Source organism: Lissotriton vulgaris, chromosome 12 (genome assembly GCF_964263255.1).
Source record: "Lissotriton vulgaris chromosome 12, aLisVul1.2, whole genome shotgun sequence".
Lineage (NCBI taxonomy): Eukaryota > Metazoa > Chordata > Amphibia > Caudata > Salamandridae > Lissotriton > Lissotriton vulgaris.
This window is the reverse complement of record NC_141700.1, coordinates 104,962,434-104,988,161: the sequence shown is the minus strand read 5'-3', so window position 1 is coordinate 104,988,161 and position 25,728 is coordinate 104,962,434. Positions and strand designations below refer to the sequence as shown.

The 25,728-nt window shown below is 45.6% G+C and overlaps 1 protein-coding gene across 1 annotated transcript in view; it reads right to left on the bottom strand.

Moving 5' to 3' along the window:
• Positions 1-7,314: 7,314 nt before the first annotated feature.
• The window catches only part of TRIM46 (tripartite motif containing 46), a 139,299-nt gene continuing 120,885 nt past the window's right edge, over positions 7,315-25,728 (bottom strand). Inside the window, exon 10 of the mRNA XM_086946371.1 lies at positions 7,315-8,029. Coding sequence (XP_086802497.1) covers positions 7,654-8,029 — 376 coding nt within the window. The 3' untranslated portion in view covers positions 7,315-7,653. The remainder of the gene's footprint in view (positions 8,030-25,728) is intronic.

Sequence of the window (25,728 nt, the reverse complement as noted above, 5' to 3'; positions counted from 1 at the left end):
ACAAGAAACTCTCCATCTGATCCATTGTGAGCTAGGCACCATCTGTCTGACTAAGTGTGAACAAGAAACTCTCCATCTGATCCAGTGTGAGCTAGGCACCATCTGTCTGACTAAGTGTGAACAAGAAACTCTCCATCTGATCCAGTGTGAGCTAGGCACCCTCTGTCTGACTAAGTGTGAACAAGAAACTCTCCATCTGATCCAGTGTGAGTTAGGCACCATCTGTCCGACTAAGTGTGAACAAGAAACTCTCCATCTGATCCTGCGTGAGCTAGGCACCATCTGTCTGACTAAGTGTGAACAAGAAACTCTCCATCTGATCCAGTGTGAGCTAGGCACCTTCTGTCTGACTCAGTGTGAACTAGACACCTTATTTCTGACTCTGTGGGAGCAAGAAACTCTCCATATGACACAATGTGGGCTAGAAACCTTCCTTTTGATTAAGTGTGAACAAGAAACTCTCCATCTTATCCTGCGTGTGCTAGGCACCCTCTGTCTGACTAAGTGTGAACAAGAAACTCTCCATCTGATCCAGTGTGAGCTAGGCACCATCTGTCTGACTAAGTGTGAACAAGAAACTCTCCATCTGATCCTGCGTGAGCTAGGCACCATCTGTCTGACTAAGTGTGAACAAGAAACTCTCCATCTGATCCAGTGTGAGCTAGGCACCTTCTGTCTGACTAAGTGTGAACTAGAAACTCTCCATCTGATCCAGTGTGAGCTAGGCACCTTCTGTCTGACTAAGTGTGAACTAGAAACTCTCCATCTGATCCAGTGTGAGCTAGGCACCTTCTGTCTGACTAAGTGTGAACAAGAAACTCTCCATCTGATCCAGTGTGAGCTAGGCACCATCTGTCTGACTAAGTGTGAACAAGAAACTCTCCATCTGATCCAGTGTGAGCTAGGCACCCTCTGTCTGACTAAGTGTGAACTAGAAACTCTCCATCTGATCCAGTGTGAGCTAGGCACCATCTGTCTGACTAAGTGTGAACAAGAAACTCTCCATCTGATCCAGTGTGAGCTAGGCACCTTCTGTCTGACTAAGTGTGAACTAGAAACTCTCCATCTGATCCGGTGTGAGCTAGGCACCTTCTGTCTGACTAAGTGTGAACTAGAAACTCTCCATGTGATCCAGTGTGAGCTAGGCACCTTCTGGCTGACTAACTGTGAACAAGAAACTCTCCATTTGATCCAGTGTGAGCTAGGCACCATCTGTCTGACTAAGTGTGAACAAGAAACTCTCCATCTGATCCAGTGTGAGCTAGGCACCATCTGTCTGACTAAGTGGGAACAAGAAACTCTCCATCTGATCCTGCGTGAGCTAGGCACCTTCTGTCTGACTAAGTGTGAACAAGAAACTCTCCATCTGATCCGGTATGAGCTAGGCACCTTCTGTCTGACTAAGTGTGAACTAGAAACTCTCCATGTGATCCAGTGTGAGCTAGGCACCTTCTGGCTGACTAAGTGTGAACAAGAAACTCTCCATCTGATCCTGCGTGAGCTAGGCACCATCTGTCTGACTAAGTGTGAACAAGAAACTCTCCATCTGATCCAGTGTGAGCTAGGCACCTTCTGTCTGACTAAGTGTGAACTAGAAACTCTCCATCTGATCCAGTGTGAGCTAGGCACCATCTGTCTGACTAAGTGTGAACAAGAAACTCTCCATCTGATCCAGTGTGAGCTAGGCACCTTCTGTCTGACTCTGTGGGAGCAAGAAACTCTCCATATGACACAATGTGGGCTAGAAACCTTCCTTCTGATTAAGTGTGAACTAGAAACGCTCCATCCAATCCTGTATGAGCTGGGCACCTTATTTCTGACTCTGTGTTAGCTAGAAACTCACCGTATGACACAATGTGAGCTAGAAACCTTCCTTCTGATCAAGTGTGAACTAGAAACCCCATCTGATCCAGTGTGAGCTAGACACCTTCTGTCTGACTCATTGTGAGCTAGAGACTCCCTACACATTCCATCTGACTCGGTGTGAGCTAGAAACGCTCCATCTGACCCAGTGAGAGCTAGATACATTATGTCTGACTCAGTGTGAGCTAGAAATTCTCCATCTGACCGAGTATAAGCTAGACACCTCCCCCTCCCTTCTGACCCAGTGTGAGCTAGAAACTCTCTACCTGACCCAGTGGGAGCTAGGCACCTTCTGTCTGACTCAATGTGAGCTAGAAACTCTCTATCAGACCCAGTGGGATCTAGACACCTTCCGTCTGACTCAGTGTGAGAGAAAACCCTCACTCAGACTCAGTGTCAGCTAGATACTCTCTGTCTTACCATCACCAATTTAATTTAATTAATCTGAGTGCTGGAAGCCTTGGTCTTGTCATTGTGTTAGTAGCTAGGTATAACTTCTGGTGACACAATTTGGTATTGATAATAGTAAATGCTCACAACACTATGTTTACTTGCAGGAGTTTGTTTAGTGGTGCCAATTACACATTTTGCCTACCAGAAAAAGAAATGCAGAATGGTATTTTCAGTGAAAGAGCGGCTAGATAGTTTGTTTGTGTGCATTTGCGTGCAAATGTCTGATTGTGGGGCTTTGTGCATTATCTCATGTGTTTCTGTCTTGGCTGTAAATATTGTGTAGTTCCTCTAACTCTGGGACTGTATTATGTGAACATTGTGTGTGTGTATGCAGACACAGCCGTGGTGTGTGTGCATTCCCAGACTGCGGCTATTGTGTATGTGCATTCTATTAACACGAGTGATCATTCTGATTGTGTTTGCTTTCACTAAGTGTGTGTGTGTGCTGCTTGTTTTTCAACATGATCATTCTGTGTGTGGATATGTGTGCATCACAAGTGTGTATCTGCAGTCACTGATTGTGCATGTGTGTTTTTCAGATTTCCTTGTTTGAGTCCCCTGCATGCATGTGTTCACGCTTACGTGTACATCCTATTGACTTAGAGAGATGTATCTGATTTCCTGTGCGGTCTATGATTGTGTGTGCAAGAACATGCTCCTAATGTGTGGTCTGCAATCTTTGAGTGGGCTGTGGATTGGTGTGTGTCTTCAGAATATGCATGCATGCATTCTATGACACAAACCCTTGAAGCCTAAGGGTGCTTCCATAAGTAGACAGAAGACATTCTTGTGACATGAGTATGTCTACTATTAGTGGGTGAAAAACGATGGTCTGAAATGTGGCACCTAGGGATCTGCATTGGCCGAGATACATTCAAGCCTTCCTTCAATCCCCTTGTTGTTCATTGCAGTAAACGCCATAAGTACTAAGGATACGTCCAGACGTGGGTTCCGTGATCACCATGTCCAGGACTCAAGCTACACCTCACGGACGAGACCTAGGCAGGTGGAAACCAGTCAAGCGCCGCTTAGGTTCTGGTCTGGAAGGGAACTGGCCTAGCAGTGTGGGCTGGACTGCTCCTCCAAGCAGGACCAGTAATGGTCTGCATGAAGCTGGTCCCTGTCAAGTATTGCTTCCACCACCTTGTTGTTTACAGTTGTCTGATAGGCCAACTGTGGTAGAGAGGCTGTAAGATGACCCCTCAGGGTATAAACCCCATTCCAGATCCCCATCATGCAGAGCTGTGTTTCCCCCACCCAAGTACTCAAACACTGTAGCGGGTGCACTTTATACTAAATTGTGATTGTGAAAGAATTTATAAAGTGCACGGCTACTCAAGAGTGTTCGGCGGGATACGGTCTGTGAAAAGGAAGCTGAAACAGATGATGATTACTGAGAGAAAAGCCAGGTCTTAAGCTTTTTCGTAACACCAGCTTCAGCCTTTGTTTGACGCAAGTCAAGAGGGAGCTTGTTCTACCACATAGGGCCCAGGAAGGAAAAAGAGTGAACTCCCGCAGTATCCAGACAAACCTTAGGGACCTTGGACAGATGATTACCAGATAAGCGTAAGACTCTCTCTAAAGACACAAAGGCCAGCGGAGGCCGTCTGCTGTGTCATGTCATGTTCCTGATTTCTAAGGTATACGAAGTTCCTGTTTATTGCAGACTGACCCCCTTTCAATGATCGCTCAGTAGAAGGTGGCCAGGCTATTGCCACCCAGAGCCAGGGCTGTGGTTCCTTGGCTGGGAAAGTTGGGGGTTTCCCATGTGGGGATAACACAGGATTATACCCCCACATGTAAGAATGAGGTGCCACATGAGAAATCTCTCCCGTCCAAGGTGGGTTTTGTTTGCAGCTTTGCAAGAAGAGAGTAGGGCTGGCTCAAGCATTTCCATCGCATTTAGTAATGGTTTTTTTCTGCTCTTGGAGTGGTTATCTACAGATGTTGTGGAGCAAGAGATTCTCAGGCAGCTCCTCATCCATACTGGACATTCCAGACCAGCAGACCGCAGCCAATGACAGCCAGGGGTTAGCCAAACAAGGGGTTTATGTGTGTACCCATGTCTTATTGGGGCCATACCGAGAACCTTTTCAATGAGTAGCAAGTGACATTTTAACTTACTACCAAACCTTAGGAAACATAACAAATATCCCAGCCACATCCTGAAGACTAGTGAATGAGTTTTTACAAGGGAATGAATGTCTCTGACGTCCCTGTGTACTGAAACGGTTGTGTCGCTATTCTAGGTACATCATTGAAATGCCCTGGTGACCTGAAACACGCCCAAAGAGTGGAGAAAACACCTAAAGTAGAGAAATGTCAAAAAGTGCTGGAGAAATCCACCGACCTAGGTTATGGTTGGGAAGAAAAAGTGCCCAGTGCAGGCCACAGTATGAGGTTGTCCCTGAGAGGCCTTCATCAGGATATTATTGTGGGACCTCTTTAGCCCTACTCAGTTGAGTGCAGGGGTGGAGTAACTGCTATGAAGGGATTGTCCCTTCACCAACACATGCCTTTGTATATCTGTTAGCCTGATGGTTGATGGGCAGTTCCATTGCAGGTATGTGGCCCAGTGCTTAATTTGTAAAATAATAAGTGCCCGGGCCCTGACCAGGAGGCCACTGCAGCGTGCATCACCCATCGTCCCTGTCATCGCTGCCAAAACAACCACTAACCATCATCTTTAGATTAGTCCAGGCCCCCAAAGCTAAAGGAATGGCTGGGGAGGCAGGGATTAGTACTTTTTTATGTATATTGTATTCATAAACAACCCTCGTTCTGCTTATCTCTAAATTAGATGAGCAGCGCCACCATGTGGCAGATTGTCGTAAGTGTGGTGTTACCAATTAAGTGCCAGTGCCCAGCACCGGAAACCACCGGCTCAAATTAAGCACTGTCAGTGGCCCTCAGGAACATCAAACCCTATTTACTGGTGGGCCTGCTATTTCGCACTATGTACCTGGCTTCAGCGTGTAACTTATGCTCAGATAAGGAGTTTTATCACTACAGCAACTTAGTACCAACAGTGTGTGTGCTGCCTGGCGACTCTATATTGATTGATCTCAACAAGTAGGGTTACCCTACAAAGATATACTGGACAAGCCGGTTCGAAGAAATGTTTTGTTAAAATCAGACCCATTACAGTGGCTAGCTTCTTATTTATTATTATTTATTACTTAAATTTGTAACTCAACAGAGTGCTGGCAGAGGTAGGACAGGCTGCTGGGACGACGCTAGTCGTTAAAAAGATGGGTTTTAAGTTTCTTCTTAAAAAGTTCAAGACTGTCTATCAGCCTCAGGGACGGAGGAAGACTGTTCCACGCGCGAGGACCCAAATAAGCAAAAAATCTCCCACCCATCCGAAGACGGTTAAATCGAGGGACTTTTGCCATATGAGTTGAGGAAGGGCGAATAGTGCGGGCAGGGATGTAAGGAGTTATTCTATCCTTAAGATAGGCAGGACCCATCCCGTTCAAAGATTTATGCATTAGTACCATGGCTTTAAACATCCCCCTCTGTTTCATGGGAAGCCATTGGAGGGCCTTTAAGTGCGGAGTGAAGTGGGATCTCGAGGGGAGAGAAAGCAGAAGTCTAGCTGAAGCATTCTGCACTACCTGGAGTCTGTTAAAGAAGTAGTCCGGAAGGCCCAAGTACAGTGCATTACTGTAGTCCAGTCTAGATGTGATTAGAGCCTGTACCACCTTTCTGCCCGCTGCCTCTGAGAGAAGAGGGAGCAATTTTGGAATTCGGAATCTTAATGAGTCCAGGGCCCTTGAAGCTATTCCTGAAGCAAAATTATGCCTTGATGAGTGTTGGTAGGGTACAGTTTTGTCAAAAATGCAGAATGATGAACAGTAATACCCTATGTATTTCAATAGAAGTTATTAGATGGTGGGTTTTTTGCACTGGTGAAAGAACAATGTTATGGAATCGTTTGGGCTTTACAAAAATGACACCGCTGTGCTCACGGCATGCAATAATCTCCAGACACTGCTCAAAATCTATTGCAAAAGTTGAAAAGCATATTTTGAACAAAAAGATCTCTAACGGGTAAAGTACAGATTGTGAAGCCATAGTGCACAGCCGATAAGGCAAGAGTGTGTGGGCCTTGAACCCAAGCTTAGGGAGTAATAGTTGTGCCAGAGTGCCCACTGTGTTCTCTGATTGTGTGTGTAATTGTGCAGATTCCCTTGGGCGCATCCTGATTGTGTCTGTGCATTCGCTGTGTCTCTGTATTCGGATATTTTGTTTGAGTTCATTAACCATGAGAGTGTTCTCTAATGGTCTGTGAGGTGCACAAAAGTGTTTGTACATTTTATGATTGTGAGTGCATTCTCTGATTGTGTGTGTGTACAATTTGTGTTTGTGCATGTGCATTCTGTGTATGTACATTCTCCTAGTATATATTAGTGTATAGTCCCCGACAGCGGTTTCCTTTCTCTCATAGTAGGTGCGTCTTTCCTGTTAGTGTGTGTATCCTTAGATTGTGTGTGCCTTATCCATTGGTTGTTTATGTTATATGATTGTCTATGTGTTTACTCATTGTGTGTGTTTTCGGAATGCAACAGTACTCTCAATCATATCCACATGAAATGCAACACACAAGCAAGACACCAACACGTTTCCCATTACAAGCCTTCTTCAGGGACTAGACTTTGTGATGGGGTCCAATGAAGATTAATAGACTGTATAAATCTACTCTGTAACTCATATCCTCAGAGGTATGTGAAAGTACCAGGAATGAGAACTGTGAGGAGAAACTGGTAAGCAGAAGTTCATTCTAATGGTCTGAGGTAGGATTTCTGACTTTGCTAGGGGGTGAGGCCGGTAAAACAATATTTTCTTTCTCACTGACCCTAGGGTACCATTTCGTAGCATCACGTGGAAGTTTGCATTTCATAATCAGAAGCCTAGAATATCCCAATCTCAGGCGTCACACCCATCTTCTGCATTCTGTAACCACTACAGCTGACCTGCCAGTAGTCCTTCCCAGTGGATCGCATACGTGGGTAGGCCCAAAACAATGAGCCCCACAGGAGAAATGAAATTGTCACCTCTGATTACATCATTGTGTCACCCTGCTCCAAGGAGGATCCACACCCACACTGTGGGCTGAGCCAAAAAAAGCATATGGAGTCTGTCTCCATACCGTTCTGCGTGAGGTGACAAGTGCATATGTGGCTAGTAGCCACAAACTCTGTTCCTGCTCCTGGTTGCCTTCCGCTTCCTCAGTGAATCCAACGATTCTGCATGTTCTCGCACCGCCATGCCTCTGTGCTAGCGAGTCTGCATGAGTGGTGGTGTTGTTTCATTGTGTTGGTAAGTGGCGATGGGTCAGTCTGCTTTTGAAAACCCCCCTATAGTTACTCGCCGTTCCTGTTTGTTTGTTACCAGCTCCTGTAGATGTAACGCCCCACCACCAATGAAACAAAATGCAGGACAGACGGGGCCCGAGCAGTCCACGCTGCTCTCCCATAGGCTGCGGAAAGACACTGCATCATAGAAGCTGACTTTGCCACGCTCATAGTCCAGGCAGACACCAATACGAGGAGGCAGGGGGACGGTGCAGCCATTAGGGTCACGCGAGGTGAAGGACGACCCATGTGATAGAAGGATCTTTCCCATCCCGATCGTCAGAAAAGAGTATGGGGGTGATGTGTCAATTGTGGCATCCTCAGCACCGCTGTCATGTCCACTGTCCGGGTCACACCTGCAAACGAAGAGAAACAAGCTCAGCACCCAAGTGTAGTATAAACCCTCTTCCTACAAAAATAATGCTTGTAACAAGAACAAAAGATGAATTAAAGACATATTTGAATATTGGAATGTTGAGCGCTCCATTGAAAAAAATGGAGTGCTCTGGGCTTATAATGGCCAGTAGAGGCCTTTAGAGCCTGGAGCGTCAACATTCCAATGTTTGTTCACAGCAACAGCTGTGAACACAGGCCTCACGGAGCCCAAGATGGTCTCAACCGCTTCGGGCTCAGTGAGGCCTTTGTTTTACAAATTAGAACATTCTGCCCTCTAGGGGCAGAATGTTCTAATAGCCTCAGAGCCCTTCTTAGTGGCCTCTACCAGCCATTAAAGGCCCACTCGCTTAGTAAAGGCGCTCGCCTCCAGCTCAAGCCTTTAACGCTGGAGCTGACCTTTAATGCAGGTAGAGCATGCTACGGCAGACTCTAAGGCTATAGTAAGGGATTCCAAACATCAAATGTCTCCTTATCATTTCTTACATCACACACCACTAATCAGGTCTCACCAGCACTAAAGAGATACCTCAATAACCTCTCCCTTTAGTGGAGCAATTGCCCAGAAAGAAACAGTGGCCGGTTGTTTATCCAAAGCTACAACTGGAACCCCCTCCCACCATTAGATTGCTTCAATCTTCTGTGTCTCAATTTGCCACCAATTTACATTCTTGCATATCAAAGAAGACCATGCAAAAACATTCAATGCCCACCTCCAAACACATCTTACAAACAAAATAACACTTGACTCAGCCACACTGGTCAACTACTGCCATCCAACCAACTTTACCTATTAGTCTTCATCTTCATTTAGAGATGTAATTATATTACCCAAGAAGCCACAGGCATCACCTTTACCGACAACAGAATAATGTAGGTCCTTTATTAACAGTAGCTAGCGAAACTGGCAATCTTTGTCCTGGACCTCGGTGTAGTCACCAATCAGATACCTTGTAGCTCTCATAATTCTGATGGGGCCTCAGAAGGAAGAGATGACTCTTAACACTGGCCTTACAATTTGTATGGGTATCCCTGGGTAGTCTGAGCTAGTGACTCAATTTTCATATGAGGACCTACTTATCACCTGTCAAGTGTATGGGGGGTAAGTAGTCTGGTACTAGACAGACTTACCAAGTTCTTCTCTCTCTGTTTTCCACCTCAGGCATCCGTGTCAAGATCTGTACCAATGGCACGTGACCTAATGCCCATGACGCATGCACCGCTCCCCCACCCATTCACCTACCCTGAACAAGTCAATAAAAGGTTGAGTCGACTCACATAAGCAACCTTACCATGTATTACAAGACCACAGTGGTCACTAGAAGAGTCCTTGTTTAGGGTAAACATCTCAGAAAGGCTCCTGCCATACAATACATCAAATCTCCTTTGGTGAACAGCACTCTTATAATGATAAAACACAGCTAGTGGTGGTTTAGACAGTTGCACTTCTAATCCTATAATGAGTCTTGGTTTGTACTAATTATTTTTGGACGAATTTCTATTGGTATAGTTTCGGTGCCATTCAAGGTAACATTGACACCCCACTACCAAAGATGTCGGCTTCAACTTAGTTGTGAAGAGCTATTTAAGAATTAGTTGTACCTCAGCACTCCAATATTTGTTATCATAAAAGCATATGCTTTTAAGGGAGTTTTGTTCCCAGTCCTGACTATTAATAGTCAGGATTCTCTAATCAGGTCAGGACTGGGAACAAGCTCCCTTAAAAACACATGCTTTTATGATAACAAATATTGGAGTGCTGAGGAACAACTTATTCTTAAATAGAACTCTTATAATGATAAACTCAAATATACCAGTGCATTGTGGGCAGGTCACCTGGAGTAGCAACTCAGCCACCTCTAAGAAGTCCAAAGATCCTGAACCTGGATTAATGGAATCTTTACTGTTCTAATGCCACAAATCCATCTGTGGGTCCTAATGAGGGCTAAGATCGTGTTTCTTTATTCTTCTCTGAAAAAAAGTTGCTCTCACGTCATGTCTGAAAAAGGGTAGTCTCCCTTTACTGTTGGACTGTCGGCTCACGCCACAACGCAGTTGATCTTGTTCTCTTAGCCAAAGGTGATTAGGCTCTATACTGTTGGCTAAAAGTTGCAGGCCTTGTTATTATTGACTGGAAGTAGTTAATGTCTCTATTCTCCATAGAAAATGGTTGATCTGTTTGCTTGTGGTTGCAAGTGGCTGGCATTAGCTCTATTGGCTAGAAGTGGTCTTCCCCTTGTCTTATCTGGAAGTAGTTGTTCATATTCTTTTGTATTAGTAAATATCTTTACTCTTATTTGGTAGTGGATGGCCTCTCTAACGTTATAAGGAAATAGATGACAACTCTTCTATCTAAGAGGTCTCTCTTACGGATTCTTGTCAGATGTGGTTGATATTCCTGTCCTCCATTGTAAAAGGTTAATCTCTATTCTTGGCTGGAAATGACTAGTGTAATCCCTCATGCCAGAAAGCAGTTGCTGCTTGAATTAGAGATTCATTATAAAGTATATTTGCATTCTGCTCTGACATTTGTTTCATTCCATTTTTTAATGATCCAATCTGAAAAACCAATTTGTGATAATCAAACTACACAATGAAGCTATAGTTACGCACACCTGATGTACCCTACGATCAGCTATGATCCTTCGTTCGGAATCTTCAGTTTTGGGGCCTAATGCCTTTATTCATGAACATCGTCAATTTGGCCTACCTTTGGTGCAGCATGTCTGAATAGAGTAAGCAATATCCTCCCGCATAGCAAATTTTACATCCAGTTAGGTGTGCCCCCTGTTATTATTTAATCTGAATTGTATTAATAATAGGATATTCAATAACTCTAGTATTTTTGAGCTTGCCCAGCAGATCGTTCAAATTCCACTCTAAAAATGAAATCTCCACATATCCGATTGTACCCATCTTTGACCTTAGGGGATATAATGTCTTCTGTCAATTTTGTTACAGCAGTTTAAAACCTTTAAGCACCAAATATAATACAAATTGGTTGAACGTTATTTTTAATGATAAATTGTACAGATCACCTAACCGATCAAACTGGTGCTCATTCAGAGCACAAAAGTATTTAGATAGGTAGATTAAGGGGGTTAGGGACTTTTAATAACGCAACATTTGGAAGGAAAATGCCACACTACTAAGAGGTTATTCTTAATTTTAAAAAGTTTGACCATTACTCTTGCATTGGTTATTTCTTAATAGATTATATATTGAAATACTGGGTCAAAGAAATTTTACATTCACCCGTACCGCAATCTGATAACGAGGGACTAAAATTCATGTTAGATGTGCCTGTACTTCGTTCATAGTATAAGGAACAAGGAACAATTTGCCCTAATATATTTCATTTGGAATGCATAAAAAGGATTTCTTTATGGGCGTTTTACTCAGGTGAGAAAAAGAAAAGCCTTTAAAGAGAGGAAGGTGATAATGTGATAGTAGGGCTGGAATTAAACATTAATGACCTAAAAAGAGATTGCAAGAATGATCTATTAGCCCTTCTAAAAACACAAGATGTCATAATGAAACATGAGCAGAAACAGTTGCAGTACTGGGGTAAGTTAGGTGGTATATGCCAGCACAAACAGGCGAGTAGTAAAATGCATCACTTTGAATACAGTGAAGCTAGCGGCTTTGTGAAAGACTAGAAGATGAGGGCAGATTAATCTAGACTATTGGGATATGATGGATGTTCTCCTGCAAGCAACCCTAAGGCTATGAGTCATTAGCAGCTTTGTGTCGTACAACGAAGTGCAGGAAACTTTTTTCCTGGATTCACAGCTAATGTGCCGAAGAAACTCTACATCAGCTACATAATGTTTTATGATTATGTGTGTTTTACATTAGTAACGTGTTGTTGTGTGTTGTCTCTATTTTGTTTTAGTAAACGCTTTATTGTTTTTGTAATCTTTTTAAAGTGTTGTTTTTTAGTTTGTTTAATCTTTTGGAATTATGGGTGGTTGTAGGGGTTGTAAGGGATCTAGGTGGGAAGATATTTTAATATATATTTAAATTTGTTTACAATTTGTCAACATTTAATTAGTTAATTAAAAGAATAATTGTGTAAATTATTTAATTTTTACTTTATTTGATTAACTTTTTGAACGTGTTTAGTTTTCAATTAGATACTTAGAGTATTAGATATGTAATTTTTTAATTGACTATTTAATTATATAATGTATTATTAATTATGCAAATCATTTAATTGAATAAAGGAATTGTTTTCCTTACTTTTTAAGATTATTTCGTTTGTTGTGATTTGATTTTTTGTTTAATTTCACATTTTGTGCAAGCAAATTGTATTGTAGGACAATATGTAGGGGAAGTGTTTTTATTATATTTTTTCATTAGCAAATAATGTTAAAATTGGTGAATATTTTAAAATGTATTGTTTAATTACATTGTACAAGTATTTGGTTGCTTATAAATATTGGCGTCTTTTAATAAATATTTAAGTGGGAATAGTAAAAGACTCCAAAGTCTAACAATGTCCGCACTGTTGCCTAGGTTGGAATTGGAATAGTAAATATGACCCTCCAAAATCCAAAGCTTTCCCTACTGTTGCCTATGTTGTGGTTAGAATAGTAAATATGAACTCTTCAAAGTCCAGCACTTTCCATTCTGTTGTTTAGGTTGGAGTAGGAATAGTAAATGTCATCTTTCCAAAGTGAAACTCTTTCCTTATTATTGCTAAGGTTGACATGGGAGTGGTACATTTTATCCCTCCCAATTGTTTAAAAACTTTTTTTGTTAAATTTGGAACATCCTTTTTGTTTTATTCAAGTTTTTGAGTAACTTTTTATTTAAATGGAGTTACATTTTTTTTAAATATGTATTGAATTGAGCATATTTTTACCTTTTCGATGAAGATATCAGTTAAAATGTTTATTGTAAAATCTCTCGTATTAACATTTAAAAAAAAATCTTTTTATTGCAATAACCAGCTCCAGAAAATCGCACATCAGTTAGCATCGGAACTTCATTGGCAAATACAAACATGATCAATCATAGAATCACTATAACGAAGTTGGCCTACACACAGAAATCAAGCCCCAGGCTACCTATCTATGTGATATTAAAGACACCCCAAATCCCTCAGGACCAAAACCGCCCACTTTCAAATCAACTTCCACCGCCCGCACCCACCCTATCCCTCCGATTCCAGCGTATACCCATCATGATTCACAGCAGCAGTCTGTTCATCTCCGAGGAGGATGGGTAATCCACAACACCATTATAAACAGAGCACACAGGAGTACACATCCGTTAACATACATCTCATTAATCAAGTGTAGACCCAGACTGAGTGTCCATCAATTCCCCCCTGTATCGCCTCCATGCCTCCCATATTTTCTCCCACTTTTTGGGGCAGCCTCGACTTTTATAGATAACTTTCTCACTCCTCTGGCACCAGTCCAAGTACCGCTCCCACTCCTCCACTGTTGGCAAAAGAGCACTTCCCCATAACCTTGCTATATTTCTCTTGGCCACCATACTCGCTAGAGCCAGCCATATCTTGATCCATTTCGGCCATGTGACGTCACTCGTCACCCCTAAAACATGCCATCGGGCCTCCATCGGGACCTCTGCACCCACCCCCTCCGACATGATGCCTGCCAATCTAGTCCAATATGCCCGGATTCTGGTGAAGTCCCACAAGATGTGGAAGAAGGTGCCCTCCTTTCCACATCCCCTTATGCAAAACCGTGAGTCTACATACCCTATCCTATACTGTATTGTGCGTGGAGTGTATGACCGATGTAGGACACGCAACTGAACCAACCTAAACCTGGCGCGGATCGCCACCTCCCGGGGACACTGTAAGGCCTCACCCCAGTCGTCCTCCTCCAGCAGCCCGACATCCGACTCCCACTTTTCTCTCAAAGGTCCCAGTGGGTCCGGGAGGTAATTTATGAGTTTTTTGTATGTGAGGGAGTTGGCTTTATTGATCATGGGGTCATCAGTAGCCTATCTTCCAGCGGGGCATACTCAGGTAGTTGGTCCCCCTGTCTCATGTGTTGATGTAGGGCATGTCTAAGCTGCTGGTAATGTAAAAACTCTCTGCTCCCCATGTGAAATTCTGGCTGTAGTGTCGTAAAGCCCACCATATTCCCCCTTCTCCAAACGTCCCCTAGCACATCAATACCGATTAGACTCCACTGACGAAGACCCTGTAGTTTCGCAACCTCCGGGAAGAAGTTCTCTGCCCACAATGGGGTTTGTGCCGTGAGTTTCACCTCCTATCCTAGTAGTTTCGTTGCCCGCTTCCACACCCCTACCACTACCGCTGTTTGGGGCGGCAAGGGCCGAACGCCTGCCCTTAGTAGAAAGAGCTGCTAAGTAAGTACCACTACCAAGGACCATGCTGTCCACCCTGTATGCTGGCTCTTCCAGCGGGGCAAATACCTATCCATTGATATTAATCAGTTGTGTCGCCCAATAATAGAGACGGATATCCGGGACGGCTAGTCCTCCCTCATATGGCCCGCTGTAGCTTCTTAAGAGCTATTCGCGGGCAACCCCCACTCCACAGTAAGGAGCGCTGTTCTGATTCTACTGTCCTAAAAATCTGTACCGGGACTGGAAATGGCGTACTCTGCAAGACATATATCAGCCGGGGGAGAGCCATAATTTTAAAAAGAACAGCACGCCCCATCAAGGAGAGCGGAAGGGTCTTCCAATGCTCCACGTCTCCATGGAGCCACTCCAGCTGCGCCAACACATTCAAGCGTAGGAATTCTATGTCAGACTGTGCGATCCATATGACCAAATATCGGAATAACTCCTTCCAAACCAGGCCCCTACAATCTGCAGTTAATTGTGGCTGCGGCCCCGCCAGCATATGTCCTAAGGTCTTGTCCCAGTTGATGCGATATCCGGAGTACTCGCCGAACGTGCGTCAAATTATCATCAATCTCCGAATGGAGGCAACCGGTCGTTGCACGTACAATAAAATATCATCAGCATATAACGATATGCGCTCCTCCCAGCCTCCTCCCAGATCTACGCCCCACACCCTAGTGTCCGTCCGTATCCAGTGTGCCAGCGGTTCTAGCGCCAAGGCGAATAGGGTCGGTGACAGGGGGCAGCCCTGTCTCGTGCCCCGTCCCAGCTGGAATTCCCTTGACAGAGCGCCATTGACCCTGACCCTCACAAGTGGCTCTGTATACAGCAGCCTCACCCATGATCGGAAGTTTCCTCCGAAGCTCAGTTTCTCCAAAACAGCGTATATGTACTGCCACTCCATGCTATCAAATGCCATATGGGCATCGTAATAGAGCCGCCTGTACATCGGGTCGTGTAGCCACCGCCTGCATCACACAGAACAGGCGCCGCAGATTTAGCCACGTGCTTCTATGAGGTATAAAGCCCGACTGATCCGAGTGGATCAGAGATTGGACAACCGCCCCCAGTCTTGTGGCCAGGATCTTCCCAAGGACCTTCGTTTCGTAATTAAGAAGGGATATGGGTCTATATGAGTGGCACACGTCTTGCGGTTTGCCGGATTTATGAATAACTACGATTGTTGCCGACCTTAGGTCCCGCGGAAGCTTCCCAACCTGTTTTGCCTCGGTGAACATGCACAACATGTGGGGTGCGATTCTACTCGAGACACACCCAAACGCGTCTGCAGGGAACCCGTTGGGACCCGGCGTCTTCCCCCCCTGTAAGTCCCCCATGGCCTCTTCCACCTCCTTGACAGTAATATCGGCTTCCAAAATATCCCTATCCGCCTGATCCAAGGTAGGCAACTAGAGGGGAGCCAGGAAATCCCGACAATCCTGTTCCCAACTGACAGTTTGCGACAGGTATATGGCCTCATAATAGAGCGCAAATTCCTCCGCTATACCCTTGTTCGTGTCTTGTGCAGTCCCGTCCATCAGTCTAATCCCAGGCACCCAGTTTCGATCCCTATCCCGCTTCTCCAGCCAGGCTATCATCTTATTGGCCTTGTCCCCTAGATCATACACTCGCCTCTGGGTGGCCAGAGCACGCAATCTCACCTGGTCAGTAAGTACATCCCTCAGTTCTTATTCTAGGCGCCTCAACCTGTGCTGTTGATCCTGTTCCTGTTATTGAGTGTGCCCTGTTGCCTCCTCCAAGGCATGTAGCTCCACCTCTAGTTTGTCAATTTGCGCATACTTGTCCTTGCACCGTTTTCCCACCTCTGCCTGTACAAAGTCCCTGGCTACGGTCTTATACGCCTCCCACACTATACCATCAGGTCTGACTGAGCCCACATTGTCTGCGAAATATTGGTCTACCCGCTCTCGGAACTGCTCCTGAAACTCCTGATCTTTGAACAGAAATGTGTCAAGTCTGGGGGGGTTAGTCCACTCGCGCTCTGGACCTCGCAGTTGTACTCCCACCGGAGAGTGGTCAGAGATCCCCCTCGCCTTATGATACCGGCCCTGGAAGAGGCCCATATGTCCCGTCTGTGTGAATATGTAATCGATCCTGGACCCTGAGCCATGAGCTGCGGATATATGTGTGTATTAACGAACGTGGGGGTTGTGTGCTCTCCATAGATCCACCAGGCCCATCATATGCACAAAATCCAAGAGGTGGCATGTCCCCCCTCTAGCTGGTGGCGCCTGTGACCTATCCAGGTCCCTAGCCATGACCTCCTTCATATTGCCCCCTAAGAGCAATATCCCAGGTGGCATATCTAAGAGCAGTTTCCCGATATCGGGGAGACTGGTGCTGTGCAACTTCGGGGAAATGTAAAGCGAACAAAGGTTCAGCGTCCGACCCTCCCATTGTGCCGCCAATGCCGTATAGCGCCCCAAGGGGTCTAACCATTGCCTCCCAATTATCAGCTGCAGGGAGTTCCTAATGAGAATCCCCACTCCTCTAGAGCCCGTAGTAAAGCCGGCATCAGCCCTCAGTGTGTAACCAAATCTATTAAGGGCCTTGCAATGGTTCCCAATCAGGTGTGTTTCCTGGAGTAGGACAATATCTGGGGCATGTCTGTGAAGGTATTGAAGAACCGTGGTGCCCTCAATTTTGTTCTGCAGGCCATTAACTTTCCAGGGCAAGATATTGACTTGTCGCATCTGTGGTGTATGCATCGTAAATATCTTTCCTACAAAGCGAGTGGGATGGTCGCCCATTCTCCCCCCCTCCCACCTCCCGTCTGCCGACCAATAGTGCTGTTGGAGCCAAAACAAGTACATAGTAAAATATCAAACAAACAAAAAACAAACAGTCAACCTCCCCCCCCGACTCTCCCCCGCTCCCTGCCACCCTGCTACGCCGGCCAACATGGCCTGACATCCCCCAACAAGCAGAGCGCCTGTAGCCCGTACAACGAAAACCTTGGGGGTGAGTGCTACAACCAGATCAGCAACCTGAGGGTTTCACCCGGCCCCAACACTACAGTACATTAGCCGTCTCACCATGTCCTATAACGGGGAACGATACCAAAAGTGTAAGATTCTGACCCAAAGACATGGACCATTCCCCCCTCCCCCTATCGCACGATCGTATTAACATTTTTACTGTTAATTATGTTTTTATTTTAGTATTGTTGACATTATTTTTGAATATATTTGTGACTTTATTTTGGAGTATATTTTACATTTTTTTAAATATATTTTGTTTGATATTATTGTGAACTCATTTTATGTATTTATTTTAAAGTTATTCTGTTTGAGAAAAGCACAATGCCAAAATGCATCACCTGCCACAATAAAGCAACGTAAAACATATCTGAAGTGCCGTTGTTGTGTTTTTTGTGTCCGGTAGGAGAACACAACCTTCGTATGTTGTGTGGTGTGATTCACAATCACCAAATATGGCACTGGCATTGCATGTGGAAGGAGCAGGATTTGTGCTGAACTCGTGCTTTAAATGTAGAACACAATTTGAAAAAATACCAAACAACTATTAACATATTTTTTAATTATATCTTTCATTGATTAAACTATATTAAAATAAATTGAAAGTATCCTGCAGAAGCTTAAATTAAAAAAACACTACCTAATATAAAACATCTTTTTTCAGTAGGCAATAATTATTATAAACAGTGAAGTGTAGAATTAATTCAAAGTAATGCAATTATATTTTTTTATTAATCTAACATTCATTTTTAAATTAAAAAAAGGTTGTTAATATATTCTGTTATTAAATCATAAATCTTTATATTTAGATTTGTTTTGCATTCAGTTATATTTATTTAAATGTATAACTACTTTTAATAATTTAACTTAATTTAACACTATTTCTTATGGGCTTTTATTTTAAGTCATTGCCCATATGTGGTACTGGACTTCCTAATTTTTCTTTTTGGCAGTAGTAACTTACCACTCATGAATTTGGATACACCACTTTTTTCAGGGCGTGGAGAAGTGTAAGTCTACACTCTGATTTTGCGAATAGCCAAAAGTAGTTGCGTTATTTAAAGGTGCAAGGGTACATTACACATGTGTATTACCCACAAGGGTAAGTTACCTGTGTGAATAGCCCCCATCATGCCTAAATAGCAAACTAACCCTGAAACCCGGAAAAGACAGTTAAAAACAAACTCTCAAAGTTTAAAAACAAACTCAACAACCTTCTTCTAAACAAGCCCTCCTTTGGCGGCTTTCATCAAATCCACTTGTGATCTGTGAAATCCTTATGTTTTATTAATAACAACATAGTGGCTCCAGTAGCTCATATCAATATGTTGGCTCATTCCGACACATTTTTTTACTCCATCTCCTGACCAATTGAGAACTGCGGCCCATGCACTCATCATCTCGCACCTGAAATATGATAGTTTGGTTCTTGCGGGGGTCCTACGATCCACCTCTTACTCCCATAACACAGCTTAGCTGATCTCTTCAAGAAGAAAATTTGTTCACACTTGCTGGTGCTAAAGGAACTTTACTCACTACCTATTCAAGCCTGAAAAACCTCAACTGTTTTGTTTGACTCACAAGGCCTTAATCTATATCTAGGTACAGCCCCAACCACAGCTTCACTTACCTCCTACAGAGTTCAAAGATAAGAAACATGCGTCTTGAACACTTCACAAGCTTTGAAGTGAACCTTTTCTGATAGATACATCTGCCGTGTGGATTCCTCACCTTGTGAATATCCCCCTTGCGTCAGCAACGTTCGGAAATTTTCTTCGTAGCACGCCGACATGGGCGACGTCACAGGAGCACGGCATCGCGCGCGACTCCGTCTGACGTCACCGACCCCATATCAGGCCCACGCCGGCGTGATGACGTCAGTTCCCTTTTTTCCGCGTCTCCGACGCTAACGGTTTTCGGGATCTTCAGCGATACCTAGTATCTTTCTGTTTAATAATTGTCACTGTTTCTCTCTTACGACTTGGTTCTTCTCCGGAGATGTCGTCGAGGAAAACAGGCTTTAAGCCATGTAGGTCTTGTGCCCGCATGATGTCCATCACTGACCCACATAAGGATTGTTTGTGGTGTCTTGGTTCGAGTCACGACGTCAAGAACTGCGATTCCTGTTTTAAGATGAATCCAAAGGCGCTTCGAGAGCGTGAAGCAAAATTACTTTTGGCGAAAGTGAAACAGGACTCTGGACGGCATTCGTGATCGACGTCACGAAGATCGAAGTCGAAGCAAAGGTCTCGGTCGAAGTCGGGATCGGCGTCGAGATCCAGAGCGGGTTTGAGGTCTGGAGAGGAGTCGAGGTCTAAAGCGAAGTCGAAGTCCAGAGAAAGATCTAGGTCTAGATCTAAGTCGGCTTCCGGACATGCTTCGAGCTCCTCGAGGAGAAAGCATAAGAGGAGGAAGCACAGTTCGAAACATCATTCGGAGAAGGAATCCTCTGACTCGAAGAGAAGGTCTCACAAACATCGTAAAGACTTTGTCTCTCCTTCGCCTGCTTTGTCAAGAGAAGGTTCTCCGGCGCCGGAGCCGGAGCCGGACCCGGAGCCGGTTTCCTCGGAGCATGAAGAAGAGGAAGAGGTGACTCCTCAAGAACCGGCTTCAGCGGAGACTCCTGTGAACCCAGAAGGTCAGGGTGAGGATGTGTCGGGCGGCCTCCATTGCAACATCCGGTAGGTCCGTACCCTTCCTTTCCTGGTCCTGGACAGGATCCCTCGCATTTTCTCAATGCGATGTTTGGAGTTTATTCCAGGGCAATGTACCCCACTGGAGCGCCTGGTGGCCCCATGGGTCCATTATCGTACAATCTGGGTATTCCTCAGTCGTACGCCCCTGCTCCATTTATGCCTTTCTTGCCGGTGCCTCTTTCACCATGGCTCGGTACGGCTCCACCGAGGTCTTCGACTCCGCATGCGGCTTCGCCGACTCCGGATCGACCTCGCAGTCGAGATCGAGGTACCACGCCTGTTCATGACTCTCGTCCTCCTGCTCCGGCTCCTCGATCGACGTCGGAACCGGCTCCGTCGGAGTCGTTACCGGATCCGTCGACTTCGATTCGTTTGGAGTGGTTGAGGCGAAGAGCTCAGCGTCTTCTCGAACAAAAGGATGATGAAAGTTCTGATGTGGAAGAAGGCGAGCTTCCTGATCATGATGATGATTTCGATGAGCTTCGGGATGCTACTTGTCTGGAACTCTCTCCCGAGTGGGGTCTGCCTTCGACTTCTGATGCACCATCAAGGGACGTGGCACCCTATCACGTGGTTATTAGGAAGGCTGCTGACCTTCTTAGCTTAAAGCTGCCCACAGTGGAGTACAAGCCCAACATCCTCACAGAAGTCTTGCATTCTCCTTCTTCGATTGTGGAGCCTACACTGCCATTTACTGATGCCTTGACGAATCCAATTAAGGAGATTTGGAAGAGGCCGTTGTCTGCTCCTGCAGTTTCAAGGGTTATTGCAAGGCGCTATAGGGTGGCTCCTGATGACCCTGCATTTCTTTCTACGCATCCATCTCCGGAAAGTCTTGTGGTTCAGGCGGCTTGCTCTAATAGGGCTGCAGGCTCTTTCCCTCAAGTGCCAGCTGACAAAGAGTCTAAGAAATTAGATCAGTCTGCGAAGAAGACTTTCTCTTCTGGGAGCATGGCTCTTAAGTCATCAAATGCTACTTGCCTTTTAGGTAGATATGTGCACGCGCTGATGGACTCAGTGAAGCAATTGTCATCAAAACTTCCTGAGGAGGATAAGAAAAACTTTAATGAGGTGATCTCTGACACTCAGGCTGCGGCCCGCATGGTCATTCAAAGCGGCATGGACACTGTGGATTCTGTTGCTAGAATTATGGGCTCATCCATTGCGACCAGGAGAGCCGCATGGTTAAAGTCATCTGATTTCTCAGCGGATGTGCAGTCTACATTGCTGGACTTACCCTTTGAAGGAACTGGCCTTTTTGGTAAGAAGGCTGATGTGGCCTTGGAGAGGTTTAAGGACAGCCGTGCCACTGCAAGATCTTTGGGTCTGCAGATGAGAGGGTCGACGACTAGAAAATTCAAGGGATTTGGTAAATCTTCTTTTCGTCCCTTCAAGCAGGGCCAACAACAACAACAGCAGCAGCAGCAAAACCCTCTATATAGGTCCTATAGAGGTAGACAGAGGGGTTGTGGACGTGGACGTCAAGTCTCCTCTTCCTCCACTTCCTCCAATAATGCCCAACCCCCACCCGCATCAGCAAAGCAGCCCTAGATCAACCATTCTGGATCATGTAGGGCCAGTAGGGGGTCGGCTTACTCACTTTCTACGAGATTGGGAATCGGTTACTTCAGATCTTTGGGTTCTCAATCTCGTAGAGAATGGGTATGCACTTCCTTTTCAGGAGTTCCCTCCCAATTACCCTCCTGGCCAAGGTTATTGTTCGGAGGACCACCTGCTTCTCCTGCAGGAGGAAGTCCTGGCACTGTTTCGAAAGGGTGCAATAGAGGTGGTTCCAGAGCAGGAGAGGGGTCAAGGGTGCTACTCCCGGTATTTCTTGATTCCCAAGAAGGATGGCAGGCTTCGGCCGATCCTGGATCTCAGGATTTTGAACCTCTATCTCAAACAGGAGAAGTTCAAAATGCTCACCCTTGCTCAGGTTCTTCTGGCGCTGATGGAAGAAGACTGGATGGTGTCGATCGACTTGCAGGATGCGTATTTTCACATCCCAATCCTGAAGTCGCACAGGAAGTATCTCCGTTTTACGGTGGGATCGCAGCACTACCAGTTTGCGGTCCTCCCGTTTGGACTTACTACTGCGCCTCGAGTTTTCACCAAGGTGATGGCAGTGGTGGCTGCGCATCTCAGAAGGTCAGGGATTCCTGTATTCCCTTATCTAGACGACTGGCTGATCAAAGCAGAGTCGCCGGAGATGGTGCTCCATCATCTGCAGGAGACAACTCAGTTGATACACAGGTTGGGTTTTTCGATAAACGTACCCAAATCTCACCTGGTGCCCTCCCAGCGCAACCTGTTCATAGGTGCGGTACTGGACACTTCTGTATGTCGTGCATTCCCTCCACCTCAAAGGATTCACGACATTCAGGAAATGATTCCTTTATTCTACAATGGAGCGGTTGTTCCAGTCCTGAAGGTCCTTCGCCTGCTCGGTCTGATGGCTTCTTGCATTCTGTTGGTCAGTCATGCACGCTGGCACATGAGGGCGCTCCAGTGGTGCCTCCGCAGGCAGTGGTATCAGCACAACGGAGATCTCAGGGAGTCAGTGAAGATCTCCAGGGAAGCTGCAGCGGATCTGTCTTGGTGGGGCGTGAAAGGCAATCTGTCGCAAGGAAAGCCTTTTCAACTGCCTCCATCAGTGGCCACAGTGATAACGGATGCATCCACTCTCGGGTGGGGTGCTCATCTGGGAGACCTGGAGGTCAAAGGTCTTTGGTCTCCGGAAGAAAGGTTGTTTCACATCAACCTTCTGGAATTGAGGGCGATACGTTTGGCGCTCAAGGCCTTCCTCCCTTCCCTTCGCGGTCGTTCGGTTCAGGTCCTAACGGACAACACGACTGCGATGTGGTACATCAACAAGCAGGGAGGAGTAGGGTCGCAGTGTCTCTGCAGAGAGGCTCTGCGTCTCTGGTCCTGGGTTCAGGACCATCAGATTTGTCTGGTGGCAAATCATCTGGCCGGAGTTCTGAACGTGCGTGCAGACAGTCTCAGTCGGCAGTTCTCTGCCGACCACGAGTGGAGGCTTCACCCGGAGGTTGTTCACGACATCTTTCAGATGTGGGGGACTCCTCAGGTGGATCTATTTGCCACTCGCGAGAATGCTCACTGCCCTTCATTCTGCAGTCTCCAGTATCCGATGCAAGGAGCATTGGGGGACGCGTTTCAGTTGAGTTGGGGAGATCGACTCCTTTACGCGTTTCCTCCCATACCTTTGATTCCTCGGGTTCTGAGGAAGATTCGTCAAGACCGGGCCCAAGTCATATTGGTTGCTCCGGATTGGCCAAGAAGGGTGTGGTATTCGGACCTACTCCACCTATCCTCTCACCCGCCGCTCCGTCTCCCTCACAGGGTAGACCTCCTCTCTCAGATGGAGGGGCAGGTTCTACACCCCCACCTCCAGACATTACACCTTCATGCCTGGAGATTGAACGGGGCAACTTGAGTTCTTTTTCTCTCGCTCACAAGGTGGTGGATGTCATTCTCTCTGCCAGGCGTGACACCACTAAGTCCATTTACTCCTATAGGTGGACAAAATTTGTTTCTTGGTGCAGGGAGAGGGATATTGACCCTTTGAAGGCTCATTTGTCTAATATTTTACAATTTGCCCTTTATCTGGCACAGCAAGGTTTGGCTGTGGCCACGGTCAAGGGTTATCTTTCGGCCTTATCGGCGTTTCTATGTTTGCCGGATCAGCCTTCTCTCTTTAAATCTCCGGTGGTTTTGAGATTCTTGAGGGGTCTCATGAATATGTTTCCTCCTACTCCTTTTATTGTTCCTCATTGGGATTTGAATCTTGTGCTGACCTTTTTAATGGGTTCTCCCTTCGAACCCTTGCACAAGTGTCCATTGAGGCTTCTCTCTTTTAAAACTATCTTCCTCGTTGCAATCACCTCGGCAAGGAGGGTAAGTGAGCTTCAAGCTCTAAGTTCCAAACCCCCATTCCTGACCATTCATGCTGAAAGGATGGTTCTTAGGACCAGGGCTGCTTTTCTGCCTAAGGTGGTGACTCCTTTCCATCTTGGGCAGTCCATTACCCTTCCTACCTTCTATCCTCCCCCTCACCCGTCTAAGGAGGAAGAGAGGCTGCATCGCCTGGACCCTAAGAGGGCGGTGTCTTTCTATCTGGACAGGACTAAGGACTTCCGGATGGACGACCAGCTGTTTGTTGGCTTTGCTGGCTGCAAGAAGGGCAGAGCGGTGCACAAGCGCACTCTTTCCAGGTGGATAATCCTGTGCATCAAGATCTGCTACTCCCTTGCGGGTAAGGACCCTCCTGAGGGTATTAGAGCTCATTCAACTAGAGCAAAGTCTGCAACATCTGCTTTGTCTAGGGGTGTACCTGTTGAGGATATTTGCAGGGCCGCGACTTGGGCCTCCCTCCACACTTTCGCGAAGCATTACTGCTTGGATACCGAGGTGAGGAGGGATGGCCACTTCGCGCGCTCTGTCCTCCAAGACTTCCTGGTGTAGCAGAGTGGACACCCTCCTCCGGGAGTGGGGACTGCTGTGGGAATCTATTCACAAGGTGAGGAATCCACACGGCAGATGTATCTATCAGAAGAACAAGTTACTTACCTTCGGTAACGCTTTTTCTGGTAGATACTATATCTGCCTGTGGATTCCTCACTGACCCACCCGCCTCCCCGTTGTCCACTCTGCTATACCTGGTCTTTCTGTATATATGGTTATAATACTATTGTATTGATTTAGTTCTATATGTACTGTGTACATTGTATATTTGCATGTTTGCTATCGTTGGTCCGTCCGTGTGCCTCGAAGGCACGGAAAAAGGGCGGAACTGACGTCATCACGCCGGCGTGGGCCTGATATGGGGTCGGTGACGTCAGACGGAGTCGCGCGCGATGCCGTGCTCCTGTGACGTCGCCCACGTCGGCGTGCTACGAAGAAAATTTCCGAACGTTGCTGACGCAAGGGGGCTATTCACAAGGTGAGGAATCCACAGGCAGATATAGTATCTACCAGAAAAAGCGTTACCGAAGGTAAGTAACTTGTTCAACTGGCCGTCTCTGAAACACCCTTGCTTCTTAACTCAAGGCTCAACTGGATCTGCTTGCATTTAGGTCATTTCTTAAAATAAGCGTATTCCAGCTTTACTTGTCACTGTTTTTACTACCCTCCATTTAATATTTCCTTCTCTCATGAGGTAACCTTTTTACACGTTTCGCCTTTTCTCGATTTCAAGAAATGACCTTATTTGGCACTGCGTCTTACTCGTTATTTATAAAGCATCAATATGGTTTTTATGGTTGAGCATCAGAAATATATGAATAAATAAATCAATAAAAACCAGGAAGAATCGGAGAATGTCATAGGTTGCCTTTCAGAAATGTTATGGAAACCTACAGATTTTATATATATATATATATATATATTTGTAAACTTTCGCTTTCACATTCAATCCTTGAAATTTTAATAACATAACCTGCATATTTATGAAGCTCATGTTTACTACCAGGTGCTGCATTACTGATGTGTATGGTTACCTGACTCAAAACTACTCCTTTAATCGACTTTAGAAGGGTTTAAGGGTTAGTGGACTCACCAGAATTTGAACATGTGACCTGAAGTCAAACTCAG